Source organism: Trachurus japonicus, chromosome 10 (genome assembly GCF_045865225.1).
Source record: "Trachurus japonicus isolate A0001 chromosome 10, Traja_1.0".
NCBI lineage: Eukaryota > Metazoa > Chordata > Actinopteri > Carangiformes > Carangidae > Trachurus > Trachurus japonicus.
Window position 1 is genome coordinate 26,218,855 of NC_140916.1, and position 23,332 is coordinate 26,242,186.

The 23,332-nt window shown below is 42.8% G+C and overlaps 1 protein-coding gene across 1 annotated transcript; it reads right to left on the reverse strand.

Moving 5' to 3' along the window:
* Positions 1-297: 297 nt before the first annotated feature.
* On the reverse strand, positions 298-7,099 carry tbx22 (T-box transcription factor 22). Its single transcript, XM_085788421.1, has 8 exons — positions 6,605-7,099; positions 5,984-6,239; positions 4,697-4,798; positions 4,439-4,613; positions 2,604-2,768; positions 1,759-1,823; positions 1,410-1,495; positions 298-1,319 (listed from the first exon to the last, which is right to left on the reverse strand). Exons 1-8 carry the CDS (start codon positions 6,828-6,830, stop codon positions 769-771), a joined length of 1,626 nt encoding a protein of 541 aa, XP_085644547.1. The 5' UTR covers positions 6,831-7,099; the 3' UTR covers positions 298-768.
* Positions 7,100-23,332: the final 16,233 nt, after the last annotated feature.

Sequence of the window (23,332 nt, forward strand, 5' to 3'; positions counted from 1 at the left end):
TGTTATTAGTCAGGCGCAGCCAAGCCTGACACTGGGATTCAGCTGAGTTTAGAGATCGAAAAACACAAAACACACTTTTGTTCTGTCTCAGTGAATACCACTTGATAATTGCAGAGCAGATTTCTGTATCATTTCTCATTAGAAATAATTTCCTGTTGCTCATGTGTTTCTGCTTACTTTGAGATACACTGTACCTACAGTCACGTCGATACAACTAGAAAACATGGAGAAGTTGTTTCCTCTTTCGTTTTGTATAAAGACTGGATGCCAGGGAGAAAAACATTTTGAATGCCAGTGTATGATTTGAACAAGAAATATGAAAAATACTTTAATGGGCACTTATGGTTAGTTTAACAGTCATGTTCATTAACAGTTATATTACATACCTCTGGTCCTATTGCTGATGCTCTTTGGTAACACCATGTGAAGCAGTTAAGGCAGCAAAGAGGTTCCCCCGCACCGTACAGACACAGACAAATCTACAGCCTGCCTACATTTCTGTTTACTCCTATGTTGGTCTCTCTGGGTCTAGTTGAGTGTGCAAAGAGAAGAGGACCTGCTCACAGTCTGGCTCTGGATCAGTTTTTGTGCTGGTAAATCCAACACAGTGTACAAAGGAGTTTTTAAATATAGAAACGTCCCCCCAGAGTTCTGTGTTTGTTGCTCCTTTGAGTCTTGCTCAAAGTGAATGACCCCTCTCTGTTTTGTTGCAATAAGCTTTGGCTTGTTATACTCAATGGGCCAGATCCTGCAAGTGCGGTCCAGCTGTCAGAGGCAGTGGTTGGTGGTCGGGTGCCACGGAGACTGGCGCAGCAAACAGTCTGTGGTGTCTTCGGCGAGCTTGGCGTGCCGGGAAATAGCTGCGAGCTGGGGGCTCAGGGGGAGGCTGTAGCGGTAAAGACAGTAAGGGCCCGCAGTGTCAGACAGATGAGAGAGGAGAGACGGCCCCTGAGGGCTGAGGGGGCTGTGGGGGTGGATGAGGCAGGGGGAGCTCCCCGGAGACCCGTGGAGACAGGGATCCCTGCAGTGGGGCAGTTTCTTCCCCTGGAGGGCAGAGAGGAGCGGGAGGTCTGTGAGCGGGGAGAGCGGGTTCAGGCCTCTCAGTCTGTCCGCTCCCAGAGAGGAGAAGGTCCTGCTGCCGGACAGCAGCGGGGAGGCGCTGGGCGAGGTGATGGAGGTCTTCCCGTAGAGAGGGAGAGCAAGGTTATGGAGCGCGACATCCTGGCAGGAGAGCGCCGACACGGAGAACGGGTGAAGGGATGAGGATGAGGTGAGAGGGAGGAGACTCTTCACGCTGGTAGTCGGTGACCCTGAGCTTCCTGTTGAGGGAGAAGTCAGAAACCTGATTTATATGTATTTATATGTGTAAAGGAAAATAGGAGAATTTATGAGAGCTGCAGCAACAGTACCTTGGAGTTGGATGGTGAATGGCTTGAAGTCCAAGCTGAGAGGGCTTCTCCAGGGATACGACTCCAGTAAGCCATCCAATACCCCTCTGAACACACACACACACACACACACACACACACACATATATATATATAAACATATACTGTAAAAGCACTAAAAAATGTTATTCCAGGTATTTAAATGTTGGTTCTGAGAGGTGTGAAATTCTGCACTACGCCGTTCAACTTCATTTGAAGGTTTTATGTGGCATCAAGTTTCAGTGGTTGAACCTTAAATCCCTGCAGGACCCTTGACTGGAGTACCCTCTGAGCTGGATTAAGTGTTGCTGCTTGGTGAGTTTTTCTGTACCTGTTCCTTCCTGGATCTCTGAAGCCCTTGGCGAACGGGTTCCTGTCGATCTTCAGTTTTGTGATCTTGCCCAGGAGAGAGGGACAGACACGGAGTTAGAGTGGAGGTGTCAAGCGCTGACGTGTTAAGCTAACAATGAGCTCAGCTTTACAATAGCATGGAGAGTGGCAAAAACTCTCCCTCAGGGACTGCGTCTCCCAGCAGCACCCGGGGCGACGGGCCATGTCAAACAGGGTTCTCGGAGAAGGGGCTTTGGGGTTGTACGGTTTTATTTGGTGCTTTAATGGGCTGTGGACTCCAGCAGTCGGCCCAGTCACAGCTCGTTACTGTGTTTCTGTAATAATACATTCTCTGATCGTAAAATGAGCCCCGATGAAAAGAGCTGGCAGTCCCTATGGGCAGCTCTGTTACTGGAGGAATGGTAGCCAACACTGGGGTCAGCTCCCCTGCACTGGAACACACACGCCCTCTCTGAGCAGCTGACCCTGCTGAAAATCAGGACACTGCGATTTATGATCAGTCTGAGACCACAGGAGAGTGGGCCTCATCATCTTCGTGATGTGAGGATTAAAACATTGTTTAGGAGAGGTCAAAGAGGCCTAAGCTGTTGACTGAATCATAACAACAATCACTACGGCGATGACAAAGACCGAACATCTGCTTTTTGAATATTTTGGATTGCTTAAATGATGGAGAATCTCAATTAGATCAAACACTTTCTGATACTCTCAATCTCAGCTACAAGAGTACATATCTAGACCACTGGATAATATCCTCAGTGCACATACGTAGTATTTTAACCATAGTATTTTAATTTTTATGTGATGATCGTGTTTCAGTGTTACCTGTTGATTCTGATAGGCTGTGACTGTGGTGAACTCTGTTTCTGGAAAGGAGAAGCTGTGTACTCCCTCAGCAGGCAGAGACTGGATCTGGGACAAGTCCATCCGAGGGTCGTGACGGATGATGTGCACACGTGGCTTGTATTTATGCATCGACTGCAGGATGATCTGTATCAAGAGATGAAGGAGGGATTCTTATTTGAAAGTTTCAGCCATGTGTATCTACAGGCGCGCAGCTATTACTTTCATATTCAATGAGTCCGAGGGACGTTTTTATTTTCAGTTAATTATTTGGCCTGTAAAATCTCAGACAGCTGTGAAAAATATCCATCACAGTTGCCTGCAGTAAAGCCGCTTCCTGCTTTTGTCTAAACAAAGATATCCGCTGCACCACATGAGACAAAAAAACAGCTAACCCTCAGCTGAGATGCATTTCTGAAAATTTTCGCTTAAAAAGGTTAAATGACGGGCTATTTAGCAGTTAGGCCTAACTGATGAAACTGTAGATAAACTAACTGATTTTTACAGCGGCTAAAGACTTTAAATTCCTAATCATTTTATAAACATGAGCCGGGAAACTCTTATAAAGTGTCTGAAAGTATTAAATCTCTATTATTATTTCATAATTGAAATAACTGCATCTACACCACTGAACTAGGTCGTTAAAGTGATAATATAACTAAATATAATTTGCAACAGTAATTACACACAATGTGACATAATGAGACAAAATAAAACACTGCAAAATAACATAATACATTTAAACTACGACTAGAACTAAAATGTGTGAGTAAACAATTCAATTAACACACACCATCCAATGTCATTTACTGACAATAAATCACATTAGCATTAAGTAACAAACTATTAATATAAACTAATAATTCAAAAATGCCTATAAAACAACATCTGAGTAAAACTAATTTCTCATTATATATGTTTGTGTTGTGCTGTTTTTATTCTCACTTTATATATTTGTTTAACTAATTGAAATAAAGAAGTAAAACACTAAAATAAAACGGTAAATTAAAAATGACCATTTGGCCCTCTGTGGCATTCGGAAGTCTATTAATCTGGAGTTTCCTCTTTTACCCTTTAAGGTCCAAGCCAAATAAAAGTAATTTAATGTAGGTATTGTGTATGTGTGCAAGAAATCAAAATATATTTTTTAAATACACCAAGCTACCTGGCGAACAAAAAATATGTCTTAGTGTCACATGAGGTCAGACGATCAACATGTGTTTATTAGAGTTTAAAACCAAAGGGAGCTCCACAGAGGCTGGTTACAGGCTTATGAACTGACCGCTTCAACATCATGGATTATGAAGCTGTTTCAGTCTCAGCTCTGAGGCACGAACACTGTTCCTACATTCCCTCATCATCTACCAGAATAATGAATCCTCCATACACACCACGAACTGAATTCAGTGGTGGTTTTATAAACAGGGGGATCAAGTCAAAAGCCTGGTGTAGCCCCCACAGTCACCACATCAGTCACAAAGTGAACTTTTTACTGGAGGTTCTGGAGCAGAGAAGGATTTCCACTTCCTTTATCCCTAAAAGACATGCAGGTTTTCAATCCTGAAAAATCATCCAACGTGGTTCAAGATGTGTATGACAGTAATCCAAGGAGGACCGCGGCTGACTGCTGCTCTTTTATGCCATGTGCACACAGAGACACACACCAAGTGATGAACTTTTCTTATGTGAATTCTCAGTTGAAGCACACAGCACTGTTGTGATTCTCACCTGTTTAGGTCTAGTGCATACACAGCTTTTTTCCCCCCCTGTCTGTTGGACAGATAAATAGGAAGCAGATGCTCAGATGTGTTACCTACATGTCCCTTATCGTCCATCTCGTTGTTGGTGAGTTTGACCCGGTCAAAGCTGATCACCTGACGCATCCACGTCTCCCCTGCGCATGGCGAGTCTGGGTGCACGTAAAGCCGTGGAGAGATGCAGGAGTGGTCCGTGTTTCCAGCCACCATCCATTGCGAGCTGTGGTACACATACCTGCGGGGAGTTTTATGCATGTGAGTAAATAAAGAAATGCATGCATTCTGAGTTGAAATAATTTAACACACGCACACACACACCTGTAGCGTTTAGAGTCCACAGGCATGACGTCCATTGCGATGTAATACTGCTGGCACGGGTCCAGATTGCGCACTTTGACGCGCACCGAGGGAAACATCCTCCTGAGAAGAGATGAGAGTAGAAAGAAATAAAATAATATACATAATAATTTAAAATTAAACCTGTTGTCTTCCGCAAAAGTGTGTATAAGTGTGTGTTCACCCTCATGGATTTCACATCATAAAAAGAGACAGAAAGAGATCAGGCTCTAAAACCGGAGGCAGAAACTTTCCTGCCTGTCGCGGCCAAGTTCAGAGGAAAGTTCATGGACCTCGAGGGGCCGCGAGGGCATCTTCACTGCCGAGATTTATAGCGCGTGTTCTGGGTAATTGAATAAACGGAACCTAGATTTCAGCAAGTAGTTATGTCCCAATAACTCATAACTGGAGAGAAAAACAGTGAGGACGCGCATGGCTACCCACCAGAACACAAATAAAGTCAAAGCAGTCTGAATATCCAATAATTGATGATCTCGCTTTATTCTGTTAAAATCTATTTGTCTCGAGGAACAGCAGCATCTTGCTAATTCAGTCTGACAAAATGAACTCATTTTACATTCTTCAATTAATTTACATAAACATTTAGTAAACCTATCACATTTCACTTCATAATATGTACCCTACACTGGATTATATTTCAACAACTATTTCTCACAGAGAACTAAAACACACCCACGTCTGCTCTCAAATTCAAACTTTTCAGTCATTTTTCAGCCCTTTTGTTTTCCTCTAAAACTCACTAGTGATTAGCTTCACCTGATAATGGCACCTGTGTGACCACACATCGGTTTATGTAAAGGTCTGACTATTTTATTATTTATATCTGGTGCTTCAATGCGCAAACTATCATTTAATCACAACGGATCGCAAATGAGCGAGAGATTAAAGACTCAAAGGTCAGAACCGTTTGCACAGTGAGGCCCGAGCTGCAGCGTCTCAGGCCTGCTCTGATTTTCAGACCACAGCTCACTTTTTTAAGTTTTATTTTTTTCCCCGAACTTTGCAATACAATGCAATACATAATATAAAATAAATAATCCAAAGAACGACTTTATGGCTGTGACCGGCCTGTAAATGGATAGAGCCAATCATTCAAACTGGAACAGGGTTGTCTCATTTGGAACTGTGAAGCTGTGAAGTAAAGTCCTGAACATATAAATGTGTATAATGTTCTTTGAATGTATTTAGCAGTGTGTGTTGACTGTTTTTAGTTCAGGTTAAAACCAGATTCTCTTGCAGCTCTCCTACCTCCCAGCTTTAGTGATAATCATCTCGGTGCCGATCTCGTAGAATCTCTTCCACAGCTCGGAGCCCTGCAGCTCTACTCGCACCTCTCTGTCCGGGCGGCAGTCCTTCTCCTTCGGCTTGTTCTCCCCGTTGTCTGGCTCAGTCTCCTCGGGCCCTGACCCGGCGGTCTGTTTCTGCGGGTCACAGAGGGTCTCCTCCCCTCCCAACTCTGTTGAACCTGCTTTCTTCACCTGTCTGGCCGGAAACTCACGCAGGCCTGAAACGCGCAAAAGAACAGAACAGAAGTGAGATGTGGAGAAAATGAGACGTGTAACCCACGAGTCATTTATGATTAAGATGCAGTTTTAAAGAATATAAATTTATATTTAAGAAGACATTGTAGATATTAACCAAAAATAATGTTTATATGAAAAAGCAAAGGCATGGGAATATTTACACAGAAGTGAATTAAATCATTGAATTTGAAATAAATAAAATAAAACAGAACCAGAATAAACACAAAATATAGGTCTGTGGTTGTGCGCTTTGTTGTTCCATCTTGTGCGTAAAATGTCGCCTAAAGGCGGTGACATTTTATTTTTTATTTTTTGAAAATCCAACTTGAGTTTCGTTCTGTCTCACCAGTGAAGATGCTCGTATCCTCGCTGGTGTCTCCAGCTGAACTTGACTCTTGTCCTTCAGACACTTTCATCCTCTTGCAGGGTTTCCCCACCAGCGCCTCCACTGAAAAGGCGTGAGCCCGGGAGCTCAAACCCTGCATTTTGGCGAAAGATCCTGTCTTCCTACGAGCCCTATATCCGTCTGAACTTTGACTCAGTCCCGCGCAAGGCTCAGTGTCCTGGCTCATTCAGGACAGGACGGGACGGAACAGGCAGCAGCAGCAGCAGCAGCAACGGCAGCAGGAGCAGCAGCACCTCAGGGAGCCCCTCTTCTCTCACCGCGGCTCCGTGACGCTGCGTAATTGATCCGGTGCGTTCCCATGTGTTCTCCTAGGCGCACACCTTCATCCAAAATCCTTGATTATTGGCACGCCTCTCTTCCTCACCACAATATCCCCCTCTCTTCCTCTTAACCCGTTTATGTGTCTCCCCTTTCCTCTCTGTCTCACAGAGAGCTTGTTCCTTTGGTCCCCCTCTGCTCGTCACAGAGAGGGAGGGAAGAGCGCGCAGCGTGCATTCCTCCACTTGCGACTGCGCTGCAAAAAATATCCATCACTCCTATTCCGACTTTACAATCCCATTCCCCTCAAACGAAGAACAAAATATTCTACCACAACAGTAAAATTATTACTTTTCTTTTTAAAACCCCCACGTTTTTTTTCTTTAAACATGTCAATGTTTGAAACATCGTAAATTGAGACAAATTACTTCAAAGTCAACATCAAATTCAAGGCACAATTGAATGAAGCTGATTTGAAAGGAAACGAGTCAACACATGTCTAGTTTTACCACAAACTGAAAGAAACCGATGAGACTCTATGAACAACAGATACTTTTTGCAGTGTTGGTTTGGTCTCGGAGGCCAACCAGCAGCAGCATCTTTACGCGCGCCGCGCACACTCTTGGATGAGCTGGCCTGCATCAGGGTAGGGCAATTGGGTTTTTGCAGGTTTTATCTCCTTTTTACTATAATGTGGTTCCAATTAATTCCCTCAGATAAAGTGTGAAATAAGTAGGCCACAAAATATTAAGTAAAAGGAATTCAATAGAGTGGATTCAAGTCTCAATTGTGCTTAATTTAAATTTTACGAATGTCGTTTTCTCTCTTTTTTCTCTCTCTTCTGTTTCCTATGTTGCCCCACTCCATTTAGACAGAGGATAGATAAATAGAATGAACATTTTAAGGCACCACAGGGGAGGCGAGGCACAAATATTTAAGTCTGTTAATTCAGACCATCTGGGTAAAATGTATCTCTCCACGAAACTCGCTGCATTTCTGTTGAAGCTAACATTTCCTATATTAATCTGGAGGCTTTTCCTTAAAGCGCTCTCTTGTCTCCCGTTCCTCCGGTACAGAAGTGGGATTTTTCTCCCCACCCCTCCCCTCCTCCTTTGCGGTGCCCGGTGAGGGTGTGCGCCAGTCTGGTTTTCATAAGTGCGGAGATCAGATGGAGTTTGGCGCACAGGGAGAAACTGGTCCGTAATGACAGCTCGGGATTATTACATTACTGCTCGACATGAAATAGATCCGCTTTACACAAATAAAAGTCATCGAGGCTCTATTTAAAATGTTTTTTAATCACACGATATAATTGCTCTGAGGAGAAAACAAATGAGGGCTGTGTTTACGGCACGGTTGGTTTGGTTGGTGATGGAAATCTCCGACAACAGCCGGGAAATGGAGAACTATGACCAACCGGAATCACATGTTCTCTGTCATCATAACCCGTTTCAGGACCGCGGCCTGGATTTATGTTTATCCTTCTCTTACTTGTCCTTTCCTTTCAATACTGTAACAAAGTGCATCCCCAAAAAGAAGTGAACGTGCAACAGAAATAAACTGCAGCGTTTCTCTGTGCGCGCACTCAGGCCTGCTGCTGCTGCTGCTGCTGCTGCTGCTGCCTCTTATTGAAATAAAAGACCAGGAGAATACTGATAGAAATAGCCCGCGCAGTTTCCTTCCACTTAACTTTGAGAGATTATTTTTCCATGTTGTCTTCAGCAGTCAGCTCATAAATCTTCGTCATGGGATTATGGGATGTCAGTGGAGTGATGACGGGTGTGCAGGCCTCGGCTGGCTCTGCTAAACACAATAGGAAGCTCCTTTAGGTTGTTTTATGAATCTTAATCCAATACAAATCTGCATTTGTCCCGTTCAGGAATGTTTGGCACATATGTTTCCTCTTATTAGGCACAATACTCACGCTTGGCGGAAACGAGACTCAAATCCAATTTAGCACGGGCTTCAGGTTTCCATTAATGCGGAAGTTTGATGACCAGCTGCAATTTGGCTTTCCGATCATTTTGCGCCTTCAGGCTCGCTCGAATGCTGCTGATTTGCGAATCCACGGGCTAATTAATAAGTATTTGCGAATAATTGGTTTGCAATTGAAACGTGGTAGGCCTTTAAATGCACATCACCAGGTAGTTTAAACAGGGGGATTTAACTGCAGCGCATTAATCACGGAGTTTAACTTTAAACTTTAGCTGGTTAAAGGGAGATTCTGCTGTAAATTGCTGTTTGTCTCCGTTCCAATACATGTGCATTGTTTGTTCACTCTTCTGTTTATCACTATAGCAGTGTGTGTGTGTGTGTGTGGCTGCAGGCTGGTGCCCAAAGAGTAATTACCTCCAGCCATAGGCATTTGTCTACTCTATACTGTATGTGTGCACATGTTCAGAACTTAATGCATGTGTGTGTGTGTGTGTGTGTTTATAAACAGGCCTGTCTGTCTGTAACTCAGTGCTGAGTGGATGTGACGGGGCCTCCTGATGGTTTGTTTTAAGTTTGATTCTGATGCTCAGCAGTGTGTGTGTGTGTGTGTGTGTTTTGCATGTGTTTGTGAGGGTTATTCTGGGCATGGACTGCCGGAGCGGATGCCCACTCACTGCCAAACGTCAAACTTCCACCACCCCGTCCACTCTGACATATGTGGAGTGTTTGAATAAAGAACGCTGCACACACTTAGTGCGTTGTGGCACTAATAGGATGTGAGCTCTCTGCTTTGCAGTTGAATAAAAGCTCACCTGGAATACACAGAGCACACACTGAGACAAATGATGTGCTAATTGTTTCCAAAATTTGATCCTGAAAGCCTTGTCGTGTGGTTTTTCAAGTAGCGTGTGGGCTGTTTGTTATTTACTGACTTTGTTTCGAGTGTTTGCACCACAGACACACGGTGGTGAAACATCCAGAGTAGATGTGAAAGGACGTCAAGGAGACAAGGAGGCAGAACAAAGACAAGAGCAGTCAGTGTTTTACTACATAACCGATTACAGAGTGACAAATTCCTTTGACCCTGATATGTCATCAGCTTCATGGTCTACATGTGTGTGTGTGTGTGTGTGTCTATGTAATGTGTGTAATGTCACATCTGCTACTTATAACCTCCCGTCTTTTGTCGCCGTCTCGGGACATCCAGCTGTCTGAGCTCCACCGCGCCTCTCAGACTGGGAGTCCTTACAGGGATCCGTGCTGTGCAGTCTCTCCATAGCTTCTGCTTCTTTAGCAGAGCCAGAGAGACGCTGATCACATCCCTCCCTGTCTGTGCGAGTTAATCGACTGTGTCTGCCAACACGGTTGCATCTTGCCCCTTGATTTGCTGTTGAAATGCATCCAAACGCTCTCCTTCAATCTGAAGGAAATGTGGGCTTGATCTCATTTGGCTGCTGCCATGATGTCTGGATGAGAGAGAGGAAAATCTCACCTGTTTAATTCAGCTGAACTGAGCGCCACATAAACTGCACTAATTAGTTTCACCTAAACATTTCCTGCCTCTGCAAATTATTGACACCCATCGCTATTAACTTATTTATAAAGCAGTTGTTGGTGCAGTTCAACATGCTGTGGTGGACTCACAAGTGAACATAATGCAACAAGATTATTAACGAGAATAAAAATGTAGATAACAGAAGATTAAAACCAGAAGAAAATGGGAGTAGATTACTAAAACTAAATAAAAATAGAAATTTGAGGATATAAATATTTAAAGTCATGAAACAGAGAATACTGGTCCTATTTTTCTTCCTGTCAAAAATGCAACATCAAAAGACAAAAAGCAACAGTAAATTGATCTTACTGGCAAAAAGTGAATCAAAAGCTGCATATTTGTCCAAAAAGGAATTAAAACAAGCCAAACAACTGTGATGCAAAGACTGACCTGTTTTGTCATTGCAATGAACTTAGGAATTGTGTTTTACTCCACTTAAAAACTACAATTTTCTGCTGATGAGCACCAAATCTGTGACAAATAAATTATAGCACATTTTGTTTTGACTTTCTATTTTCTTTAATTTACTACAAACTACAGCAACCCGTTGTGTAGGGAAATTACTGAGCCGTTAAAAAGAGAAATAAGAAAGAACCAAAACTATACAAAATAATTGTTTTTAGTTTTTGTGCCTAATCCTAACCAAGCTGTGAACGTTCCACAACCGTCAGCATTGTTAGAAATGACTTTGGTAAATTCATCTTTTGCTTCAGTGCTGCTGACATTTTTAAATTTTTAACCAAGACCACATCTTTCCCAAACATTAACTTAGACATAATTATAAAAATGTTCCTCATGGCTTTAGCTGCTATGGCTGATATTGTACTGCGTAAATGGAGATTTTAGGGCGTGCAAATAAAATATGTTCCATATGCTTAGAAGACTTGTCAGTTTCAGAGGTGAAAACAGCTACGTGGCTTTGTTGATTAATACCTAATTTAGACAGTGAAACAGTTCTACACAAACACAAATTTGCTGCTACAAATAAGCGATGTACAAACATAATTTCTGGAAAATGCCAAGACATATCCAACTTAATGAAATGCAGTGTAAAACAATTGGCGGAAAAACACTTTAAATGTGGTATGGATTGAGTGTATTACGTGCTCTCTTTCTGATCAGTACTTAGGCAACACATTTCTGCATCAAGTGGCTAATTAATAGATCTATGAACTTTACAATAGTAAAGCCTGAGAGAGATGAACGGCAGCTAGTTCCTCTCCCTCTGTGCAGCACCTTTGCACTCTGCTCTCTGGGTCTCTTCTCCTCTCTGGGCTGGCAGCATGTGGGAGTCTGGGCACGAGGCCTGGTACTGCCACCGCCCCCCCCCCACTCCCCCCACCCCTCCCTGCCCACAGTGTAGGAAGATTTAATGGCTCATGTGCCACAGCATCCAGCCTTCACTGGCTCACTGTGCCTCAGCCTGGCCGGGTGGGTAACGATGGATGAGGGCAAGAGGAAAACAGAGGAAAAGAGAGTAAGAGCGCTGCCAAGACGCACCCTCCTCCTCTCACCACAAGTGTGTTGTGAATTATCTTCTCGCTCTCCCCCTTCTTTTCTCTTTCTCTTCCTAAGCCTTTAGTTATCCCTTGCTACTCACCCTCTTCCTATTAAACACATATAGATCTTCATCTGTCCACAGTGCTTTCATGAGGCCTGCTGTGAATCTGGCTCTATCAGACATTCATCTCACTTGTTTGGATAGCTAATTCTTTTTGATGAAAATTGCCTTTTCTCTCCCTCTCCGTCTTTCTCTTCTTCCTCTCTCTCTTTCTCTCCCTCTCTCGGACTGCCAGTAACTGTGTGGTTAATGGTTGCGGTAAAAAGAAACAAAAACAGCCGTAATTGATAATGAGAGTCAGACTCTGCATGTGAGGATCTCAGTTGAGCGTCTTTTCTCTCCTCTCCGTCTCGTCAGCTCCTCAGAGTGACGGCCCAGACGGGCGGTTCTGCCAAGCGGGACTGTGATTGAACAGGGCACGGGGATCCACAGGGGCTTTGTGGAGTGGGGTATAGATCTGTGGGAATGAGAATTGTTCTTCCCAGAAGGATGTCAAAGAGCGGAAAACTAATCCATGGGGTGTTAGACTGTAATTTCCTAATGCCATAATGTGTAAATAGCACATTATGTTTGGATTAAATAATGCATAGAAGTGAACAATGCCAGCACTCCAACATAAACACACTTTCAGACTGTTAGCTGACCTAAGTGAGAGTTTGAGATGTGCTGACGACTCCTTCTGGCGTTGTTAACATGCACAATGAGGGGAAGCGGTAATTATTCAGGGGAAAGCCGTCGTTAAGCCGTCGTTCTGTGAGCGCATGTGGTGGGAAGCTGCAGAGGAACTCCACCGTCACACACGTCTTTATCTGTTTTTGTCCCACTGAAGCCAATGATTTTGAACACAAATATTTTTTATCAAAGCCTTGCCACAGTGGAAGGGAATTATTTTTAGATTGGCCTGATAAATGATGGGGTTTCAGATATCTGGATGTGGTCGCGGGGAAGAAGAGTGAAAATCTTAGCAGAAAAGGGAGAAAGGGTTAAAAAGAAAATCTGGCAGAGGCACAAAAGCTTTTAAAACAACATGTGAAAAATCAGCAGTTCTTTAACAGTTAGCTTGTCATTTTTATTTGCCTCTTTAGATGGTGGCAGCGGTTGTCTTTCAGGCTGTGCCAGCTGGGATTGGCTGCTGGCTGGAAGGCTCAGGCCTGGCCCCGGTTAGCACTCTTATTATCATCACCACACACTGTAATTCACATGTCAATCACAGCCCAGAGCAGCACGGGGCCGAGGAGAGAGGGGCTAGTTAGAAGGGACTGCGACTGGGGTGATGGGCCGGCCGGGGCGGGGGCTGCACACTGAATACTTCCAGCAGGCCCTAATCGGACCTTTCATTCCCCAATCTCTGCAGAATGGGCCTGGATAGGGGAATGATTGGTTAGGCAGGGCTGGCCTGAGCTGAAGCAGGAGGTTGCGCTGGACTGGATGCTGTAAGACTAGGAGTGACCTCTGAGGAAGGTTAAACTGTCAGAGTTTGGCTGGTGTGGCCTGGCTTGAGTTAGACTCTCGCCAGGGTAGACAGGATGAAGTGAGCACTGAATGAGAATAGTGGAAATAATGTTAATCCGGCAAGAATTCTTCGTTTTTAAGCCAATAGTTACAAAGACGAAAATGTCTATTTGGGCTGGAGAACAGTTGGTCGTACTGTACATACAAACACTGTATCCACTTGAACTGTTTTGAAAGAGATGTGTCTTTTATTCCAGTTTTGTCTCCATGGAAACACTGTGACCTTATCCAGATTGGATCAGGCTGCACGAGCTCTTTGACAATGCAAAGCCCAGTTATAACAAGATTAAAGTATCAACCGATGAAGGCAGGTTACAACACACAAACTAGATCTTATGTATTAGTCGTTTATGCTCATTAACTGCATGGTACACCTGCTGCATAGCTAACTGAGCTAAGTGAGAAAACTCTTAACTTGCCAATATACTTAAGACTTGTTTGTTAGGAAGTTTAGAATAGATCATAGGAAATATATGGTGAACGCATTTGCCAGACACTGATCAAATATTTAAAAAAAAAAATCAGTTCCTTCAAAATTATTAAATGATGGCCCATAATGTTTAACACAGTGACTAAATGACAAATTTTGTATCACAGGAGCATTGGTAATTTCTGTGGTATTCAAAAATGCTCAAATACTGCCAACTCTGATAAATACTGTACATGTTCTCCATCAATGCTTATGTGGTGCTAGTGGGAGTGTAAAACTGAAACTAAGTAATTAATCCAAAATAAACCAAACTAACAACGCCAGCACAAAAATGATCCAAGGAAAGAAAAGGATCAAATATTCAAAAACAAAAAGTTAAACGGGTCAAACTACTGAAGGCAGGGGATGTGGTTGCATTTGTTACAAAAAAAGTTTTCAATTTACCATTAAAAGTCAATGTTACTATCAGAGATATTATATTAAGATATTATTATTATTATATTAGGATATTAAAGAGATACTGTATTTTTCTTTTTCTTTCAAAAGTCAATAGAGTTCCACCACATAAACACTTTAACACTACTCCACAGCTGGGGCCTACCAAGTGGTGGGTGAATGAAGGGTAGAAGTATCACCAAAGGGGGCACTGCAATTCACACGTGGGTCACACGCACTATGCACACTCAGCGTTGAAAGCCAGTAGAAAGGGATGAACGGGGCAGCACTGCACACAAGGGGACACCATCACCAATGGAGCCAAATCACCACCAGTGAGGCCCTCCGCATCTGGACGTAGTGAAGACAGAAACAGTTAGCAAGGGGTAAACAATGTGCAAAATAGAAGAAGAAGAAAATAATGACAACCAACCAATAATCACCAACTAAAGAAACTATAGCCTACAATAAAATAAATCTTCACAAACTGAGATTATCAAATGATTGAATAATTTAACTCAAAAACAAAAACAAATTACAGTACAGGAACCTGAATTACCAAAAATAAGTAAGATGAAATACTTCTACACTCACTCCTCCCCTTTACACTGGTACAGGTATATTATAACTTATAATATACCTGGCTACATTTGAAACCAGGTGGTAGGCATCATCAGTGCCACTGTGGGCCCAGAATCTGGCAGCTGCACACCATACAAAACAAGCAACGCATGAAAATAAGGCAGAGCAAAAATAAATAGAATCAAACAAATCAGGGGCTAAACAAAACCAAAGAACATATGAGATCCACGAAATCAACATATCATAATGCAAAATTAGAAGAAATAAATACACCAAAACAATAACATAAAGCACAATTAAGTGCAGTAAAGCAAAGCACTGTAACAAAGCAATATTAAACACAACAAAGCAAAATCACCTGAAACAAAGCTGTAGAGCAGCAGCTGCTTGTTGCATGCTGCAGGCTGCCAGTAGCATTAGCCGTAGGCCTAGCTCGTTGGACTGACTTCTCAGGGTTACAGCTTTTAAGATGTAACGTTACACCAAACTATTAGAGTAGGGCAAAAACACAGTTTCCTGCATAGTGGCGTCTATTCGGCACCAGGAGAAAGGAGAGGGAGCTGAAGTGCGTCTGCTACTGCCACTACCAGCGACTACCAGGAGCTAAACACTTATCTACTGTGCGCACGCCGGTTAAAGAGCAGCCTGAGCAACAACAGTAAACATACCTGAGTCTTTCTGGAGGGCAGCAAACCCGCAAACAGGAGGAGAGAGATGTATGGAAGGTCCAAGTGCAAAACAATGAATACTGAAGAAGCACAAACAGGCCCCGTGCACCTATGGCGTCTGTCAGGTAAGACGGAAGGGGCGTGTCTTTGCTTTTTATATTGTAGCTTCAATGATTGGCTGACTCAGAGGAAAAGGAAGGAAACTCATTGCCTGGGTAAACAAAGGAAGAGAAAAACATGTTAATTCAGCCATATAGATAAAGCAAAGTAATATCATATCTGATCATATTCACATTTACAAAGTTTTGACTGAATGTCTGGCTTAAAGGGATACTTCACCCAAAATCAATAATTCACCAATTTTCTACTCACCGTCATGCCTAGGAAGGGTTTGGAGAACTTTCAACTTTCAGAGTTATCAAAACGCTTTTGGAGTTCCAGGGGGGGTCCGGCTGGCAATGGATTTTCATATAATGGCGGCAGATAGAGTTCACTTTTGAATCGTCCAAAACACACAGTATGAAACATCCAGATACCTCCATACTGCTCGTCCGTACTGACCCAAGTGTCCTGAAGCCACAACATGAAAAAGTTGTTTGGAAAAAATGTCTTTAGCCTTGTTGTAGTGGTAGCTCTCAGTGGCTGTGCGAGATGTTCTTCCGTGTTTACATCATACATTGGATGACAATGGTTTAAAACAACGAATGAACATCTCGCAACAAATCTCGCACATGCGCATAAACATCAACAGAGCCACTGGGAGCTACTACAACAATTTGTAACCCTTCCTTTAACCCATCAACCATTAAATTTCCACATTCTTACTGTTGGGCACCATAGATCAGCCATTTGAGTCAGAAAGGGTTTGATGGGAAACAACCCAAACTATCACTTTAAGACTGACTGGCTGCATTCATTTGAATATATAACAAATATTCACTCGTTGGAGATCCAAACTAGTTCTTATGGAGGCTAGTGGTTGTTTACATACAATAGGCCTACTTGTGCTCCTTTTCACCTACTAATTGATGATTGATTAATGATTAGGTATGACTATTGGAGCGACTTTAAATAACATTTCACCAAAGTAACACTGAATTGACAAAACAATAAAACTTCTTTGCTGATAATCCAGCAGCTACCTACTATCAGAGGCATGTTCATGTATTGACAGACAGCTCTGAGCTCCCACCCCTGATTTTTGCCTCCTCTGATTGGTTAGATTGATGACGCTCGCTCAAAAATCTCTGCACTTGTGCCAGGCTGTTGAAGGAATCTGGGTCACAGAAACCTTTGACGGCACCTCGCTACTTGAAGATATTTTCTCAAGTTTATTTCAACTAATATAAAACCCTAACCCTATAAAAGTTAAATTGACAGTCAAAAAGGGTTGGCAGTCAAGTTTGATGTATTGTTCTTGATTTTGATTTTTTGGATGTTGGAAGGAACTACAGACAGCACAATTCAGTTCTAATGCTGCAACACAATCTGGTAAATCTCTAACAGTTACTTCAGGATACAGGTAGGCCTGTTTATATACTTATTAATAGATAATAATAGTTAAAAGTCCAAGCCATCATATCTTTTTCATCTGATCTGGATTGCCCTCACATATAGAGAAGCATTTTCTCTTTTCTGACTTTATTCCCTCCCCAAGTGACGTTCTACAGCCAAGCAGAGACACTATAATTTAAACGCTGCCGAAATGGGAACTCAAAAGACAACATGCTATTTCAATCAAAAGCCCAGTTCTTGCCCCATCATCCTGCCTGCCAAAGCGTGGTGTGACTCACACACACTCATGCACACAAATGCACACACATGCAGAGAGCTCGCCTGCCAACGTGTGGTTTGCATTCACGATGCCTTAATGCCTTGTGGTTAGTGCTCTATCAGGGCCATGAGAAATGATTTATTAGTGGCTCCCGCCTGTATTTATAGATAATGTGCCTCCGTCAGTGTTAATAAAGAGATCCATTCTCAGCCTGGAAACACAGCACCTCTTTAAAGGATTACTGTCACTGCTAAACAATAGCTCGTCCACCAAAGATAGCCCTATAGCGTGTGTGCTTAGCTGTTTGTAAAGAAGTGTATTCATTTATGTTGTGGGAGGGGGTTTAAAATAGAAGCAGACTGGAGCAGGGGAAACAATCAGTCTGTCCTGCTTAAGACGGACTCATTCATTAAAGATACACTTTTGTCTTTACACAAAACAACATACCCATTATTGTTGTATCGAAACTTTTCAAGTCAAATGTTTTCAGTCTTCTCTTCAGGCTCTCCACTGATCCGTTTTTATAGAAGCTGGTGTTGGCAGTCACCCTTCCCCGTTCGCTGTGCCTCAGATGTTGGAGAAATGCGAAGCAGCATGAAAGTGTTTCCCTTGTAGGCCTACATTTGCACTTTTATCTGTCTCTGTGTCAGTCATATGTACGTCTGTGTGTGTGTGTGTATGTGTGTCTGCGTGTGTGTGTGTGTGTGGTGAAAAGGATGAAGGAAAGGCAGGCAGACACATGAGCGCTCTGGCAGTGAAAAGTGTTTGTATGACATCATTCTGTCTCCCTCTGGTTCCAATCAGCCCATCCTCCCCTGTTAATGACACCTGATAGATTAATGACTGATAAAGAGTGTGTGTGTGTGTGTGTGTGTGTGTGTGTCCACAGAAAGCCCTCAATCAGACAGCTCTCAAATTAGCGCTCTATAACTACATCCTGACCAGGGTTTTAGACTTCTGAGGTGCAGGAAAGACCTTCCAGACAATCACACACGCACTCACGCACACACACACACACGCACACACACACACACACACACGCTATTTCTTTCATCCCCAGTATATCAGATCACATTCATCTTCTTTCGAGCATGGTGAACTTTGACATGGTGAGAAACTGGGGTGGTGTTGGGGATGTTATCAATTTTAGCAGCTTAGTTTTACATTCTTCAAACCTTCCCCTCCCATCACACACAAACACACACACATGCATGCACACAGACAAACACACATCACTATACCTTTAAAAAGTAATGATTTCAGTCATCATAGGTCACATTAAACCATACAGAAGACCACACCTTCATCACAGTAGCTGTACTGTACACACAATTAATCAAAGTTTCCACAAATTTGATTTTACTCTGAGTTTGTTTTCAGTTTGTAGTTAAATAAAGTAATAAGTTATTTCACAGTAAACAAAGACAAGTTTTACAAAGTGCTTTACAAAAAAGAATAAAACATTATACAATTAACAGACCAGTAACGCAGAAAATATATAAACATTGAAAGTTAAGATTTAGACTAAAATCAATGATGGAAAACAATGAACAAATCAACAATACTTAATATTAAATCTGTATCAATAAGACATATAAACACATTCATATCTTGCACTGTAAACATTTGAGATGTGTTAAAGAAAATAAAATCTTCATTAGCTGGATTAGTACTACCATGTAATAATGCATAATTTAAACAGGTTTAACCTGGGTTTCTAAATGGTTAATCTACTGTTGTAATGTTGATTAATAGAAAACATTAAGTGTTTTGGCAGTGTTTCACAATTTTTAATGCATCCAATAGTTATAATTTATAAAGCCATTGCATGTCTCGTCTCTAAGCTTTTATTCATCACTAGTAGGCCAACGTCTCTTTGACATATAATGTGTTTAATAATCTTTGACCAATAAATAACTGTAAATATGAGAGATCAGTCTCAAGAACTCAGCTTCATCTCCAGTCTAATCGCTGGTACTCCCTCAGTAGTTGCTGAAGGAAAGGTCAGTTTCCCCACAGTGTTGGGTCAGAGGGAGAGCTGCAGCCTTGTGGCTTTCAGCCTGTCAGTCCTCTGTCACTTTCTCTGAGTAGGAGTCTTAAAGCCTTGAAACAACCTCCGTGTCATGACTGAGGAAAAATACAAATCAGTGCATCGCCCTCCGCCGGAAAGTTACGTGTATGTGTGTGTGTGTGTGTGTGTGTGTGTGTGTGTGTGCTCCTCCCGTGAACCTGACACAGGTGACGTCACTGAATCTGGAAGTGATTCGACCAGGCTCTGATGCTATTGGCCATAATTCAGCAGAGGGTGTGTGTGTGTGTGTGTGTGTGTGTGTGTGTGTGTGTGTGTGTGTGTGTGTGTGTGCGTGCGTGCGTGTGTGTGTGTCTGTGTGCTTTACCGATGTAAAGTCAACATGGCTGTAGTACTGTGGAGCAGTCTCATGATGATGAGGTAATTTCCCCAGAGTTTAACCCTCAGGAACATAACAGACATCCGTCCATTTCCATCCCTCCGTCTTTCACAGTACCCTTTCATCCTTTTTCATCCAATTTGATTCTTCCACCTTTTCCTTTCTACCTATGCCAGTTGGTTACCTTGACTTGTCCTTCATCATACATATGGGACCCACCTTTTCCCTCTCTCCAGTCATATACTTTTGTCCTCTCCTTCACTTATGTGCTTCAAAAATCCTTTTCTGTCTTTTCTGCTGCTCTAAAGAGACAGATGACATGCAAATTCCTCAAGAATACAGTCATATAAAACTTAATGTTATAGTATGTTACCTCGTTAACATGAGGTAACATACTATAACATTAAGTTTTAAGCCTCAACAAATTACTCATTAAGCACAAAGAAGTGTACTAATTACACTTGCGTTAAAGACATTATGGACAATGATGAGATTCAAAGAATAGTTTTGATTAAGATCAACTTTTCAGAGCCAGTTCTCTGTGAGTTTAAACTAAACCTAACTATAATACCATGCAAACAATAATATTTTCCAAGTGGAGAGACACTTGCATCTCACAAAGTAAAGGTAATTGACAACTAGACAATAACTGTGTTTTTATACTCATACTCTCACTGCTGGATGTGACAATAGCTTTTAATGTTAAACCAACATTAGTTTGAAACTATATGGACTCATAAAAATAACACAATTCCTCAATGTACAAAATGCTACAGTGTACTTTATGTTGTGCTAATAGGCCAAATAAAGAAAGCTAGTTTAGCATAATCATATATTTCCCAGTCAACCTAAACTGTATACAAAGACTAACTGAACTGAAAACTAACTGAAACATGTCTTCGGTTTTAATAGGTGAATTTTAATAAAGACAATGATGATAAAGAGTGCAACGTGCACTAGCTAGCTAGAAAATAGCTTGCAATTACTAACGATTCAGAAAAGGGTTGATGCACAATTTGGTGCAACCCAATCCTGATCTTTATTCTAAGATTACCCCACCGCTCCCATCAGAGCCCCATCAGCATGAAGTTATTACATTCCCTGAGGTGAGCCAAGCTGAGAGGATGAGGAGAACGAGACAGGCAGACGAGCGGTGCTATGGGAGAGCGAAGGTAGCTTTAGAAGCTGATACTCACAGGAAAGACTCATTTGTCACCCTTGTCTCAAAGCCATATGTGATCGCCAAAAGTGTGTGTGTGGCGGGGCAAGGATCACGAGAGTGTGATGCACGCTGATTTTGAGGGGGGGGGGAGTCTGAAAGAGGCTTTGAAGAGGCATCACTCCTCTCTGCCACATGTCTACCCATGAGACCAACTCTTTTGTTTCCCTTTTATATTTTCTCTCTCTCTCTCCTCCTGCGCTCTCTCTTTCTCTCTCTCTTTCTCTCTTTGACCACTAAATGTTCCCCCACTCAAGGCACATGGTGATTATGGTGGGTCCACATGAAGACATGTCAGTGACGTTATACAGCACTGAGCAGTGTCTAACTTTTCAGTTCAACGCAGCTCTGTGGTCAGATGTTACCATAGCAGTTTTTGGAATGTGTGTCTGTGTGTGTGTGTGTGTGTGTCTGTGTGTGCGTGCGTGAGCAGCAAAAGGGACAAAGTCATTTGTCACTTGTGGCTTCACATGTCTGGTATTGAAATTGATGACAAATCTATGAGGTGTGTGTGTTCATATTTGTGGGTGATGTCATGCACGAGAGCTTCTTTTTCTCACACTTTGTGAAGCCAGTTATGTCCCTGCAGACTTTCACAGTTTGCTGACACTGCAGGAGAGGAGTGTGTGTGTGTGTTTGTGTATGCATTTGTGTGTGTGTGTACTGTGTATGTGTGTGTGTGTAGCATGTGCGTTTTTATTGCTTTTATTGGACGTCTGCTGCAGACCACAGGGAAACATTGGCATTCAAACTCCATCATACACGCCTGCCATCCACCATTATGACGCCCACTGCCTCTGTGTGGCTGTGCACAATAACATGGGTGTCCGTTTGTGTATGTTTTGCTCCTTTCAGTCTGAGAGGCACAGACATTTTGCCCAGCAGGCGTGTTAGAAAGTTTGAGATGTAAACTGGATGGACGGAGAGTTTAATCCACCGTTAATCAGCTCCTCGGAAAACTCACTCAAGCATCAGATACTGCAGATTGCTCTGCCTCTCCCTGTAACTCCCTCTCCCTGTTTTTCCCAGTCATCATTTCACTCCCCCCTCCTGAATCACTCTATTTCACCCCCACCTGCTTCCACGCTTCTTCCCTTCAAACTTCCCTTGTTTCCCTCAGTGTGGTCGCCTCCCCGCTCCCTCCCTTGCTTTTTTCTCTTCCTATGTTGTGTGTGATGCTGAGAAGCCCTCAGGATTAAATTTAAGTCTTTTGTTTATCATCTCAGCTATTACTGCTAATGCTGGTTCTCCCTCTCTCTTGCAGCGTGTGTGTGCGTGTGTCCACGCATGCATGTGTGGGCAAGCTCTCAGATCAAACGCAGCGTAAGACGAGCCCATAAACAAACCTTCAGGACCACTTAGGATATTCGGGGAGAGTCAGTGTTGGGGGAGTGCACGGAGGGGGAGTTAGGTACAGAAATCAGCTGCTCTGTTTATGTACCTTTCAGTGGTGATTACCGGTGCAATCTGTCTGTTTAACAGAGGAAATATCATAGCCTGGCAGTGTGTGAGTGTGTGTACTTCTGTGTGTGTTTGTGAGAGTGGGAGATGCATATGGTACAGTTGCAGTGCAGAGGGCTGGAGGGATGCCACGGAGTTGCGTGGAATTAGAGCGCTGGTGCAGCAGTAAGTGTTTATTTACTCATAGGAACAACCCTGAGTCAGGAGAGTGAAAGCAGAGGAAGCAGAGGACCACCACAGACCAGAGAGGGAGAGCAGGAGGACTGAAGATATGTGTCAGACCGACTGAATGGACTTGGCACAGGCCTGTGTTTCCACACAGTGCAGTGAAGGCTGTGTACTGTGTGTGTCAGTGTGAGTGGGCAGACACACTGGCAGGTAGTACCCAGCATGTAGGAGGGAATATATTTACAGAGTTAGTTTACAGAGTGGAATATTCACAGAAATGAATGGGTGACATTGTGTACGCATAATATTGTTTTCTTTACATTATAGTGCAGCCTGTGCAAGACTGAGTCATGTTTATGCCATGTGCTGTACAGAAAGTAGCAGACAGCTCTAAGGAACAGGAAACGTTTTAATCTAAGGTCAATGTGGAGAGTTTTCCCACCGGCGGCCACTAGATGGCGCCAAATAGCTACAAGTAATTTATCATTGAGGAGAGGGCACAGTAAATGAGCCAATAAATTGTTTCAGTGGTCAAACCAACAGCCAACAATCGTTGAAATCATTCCAGTTTGAGAGGTAAAAAAAAAAAAGATTATCTGCAGTGTGAGAATTGAAGCAGATCCTCCGGCGTCTCGTTTCGGGTGCGATCTTAATCCCCCTCCAGCCACCGGAAGCGCTAAAGCCGAGGTTGCAAAGTGCGTC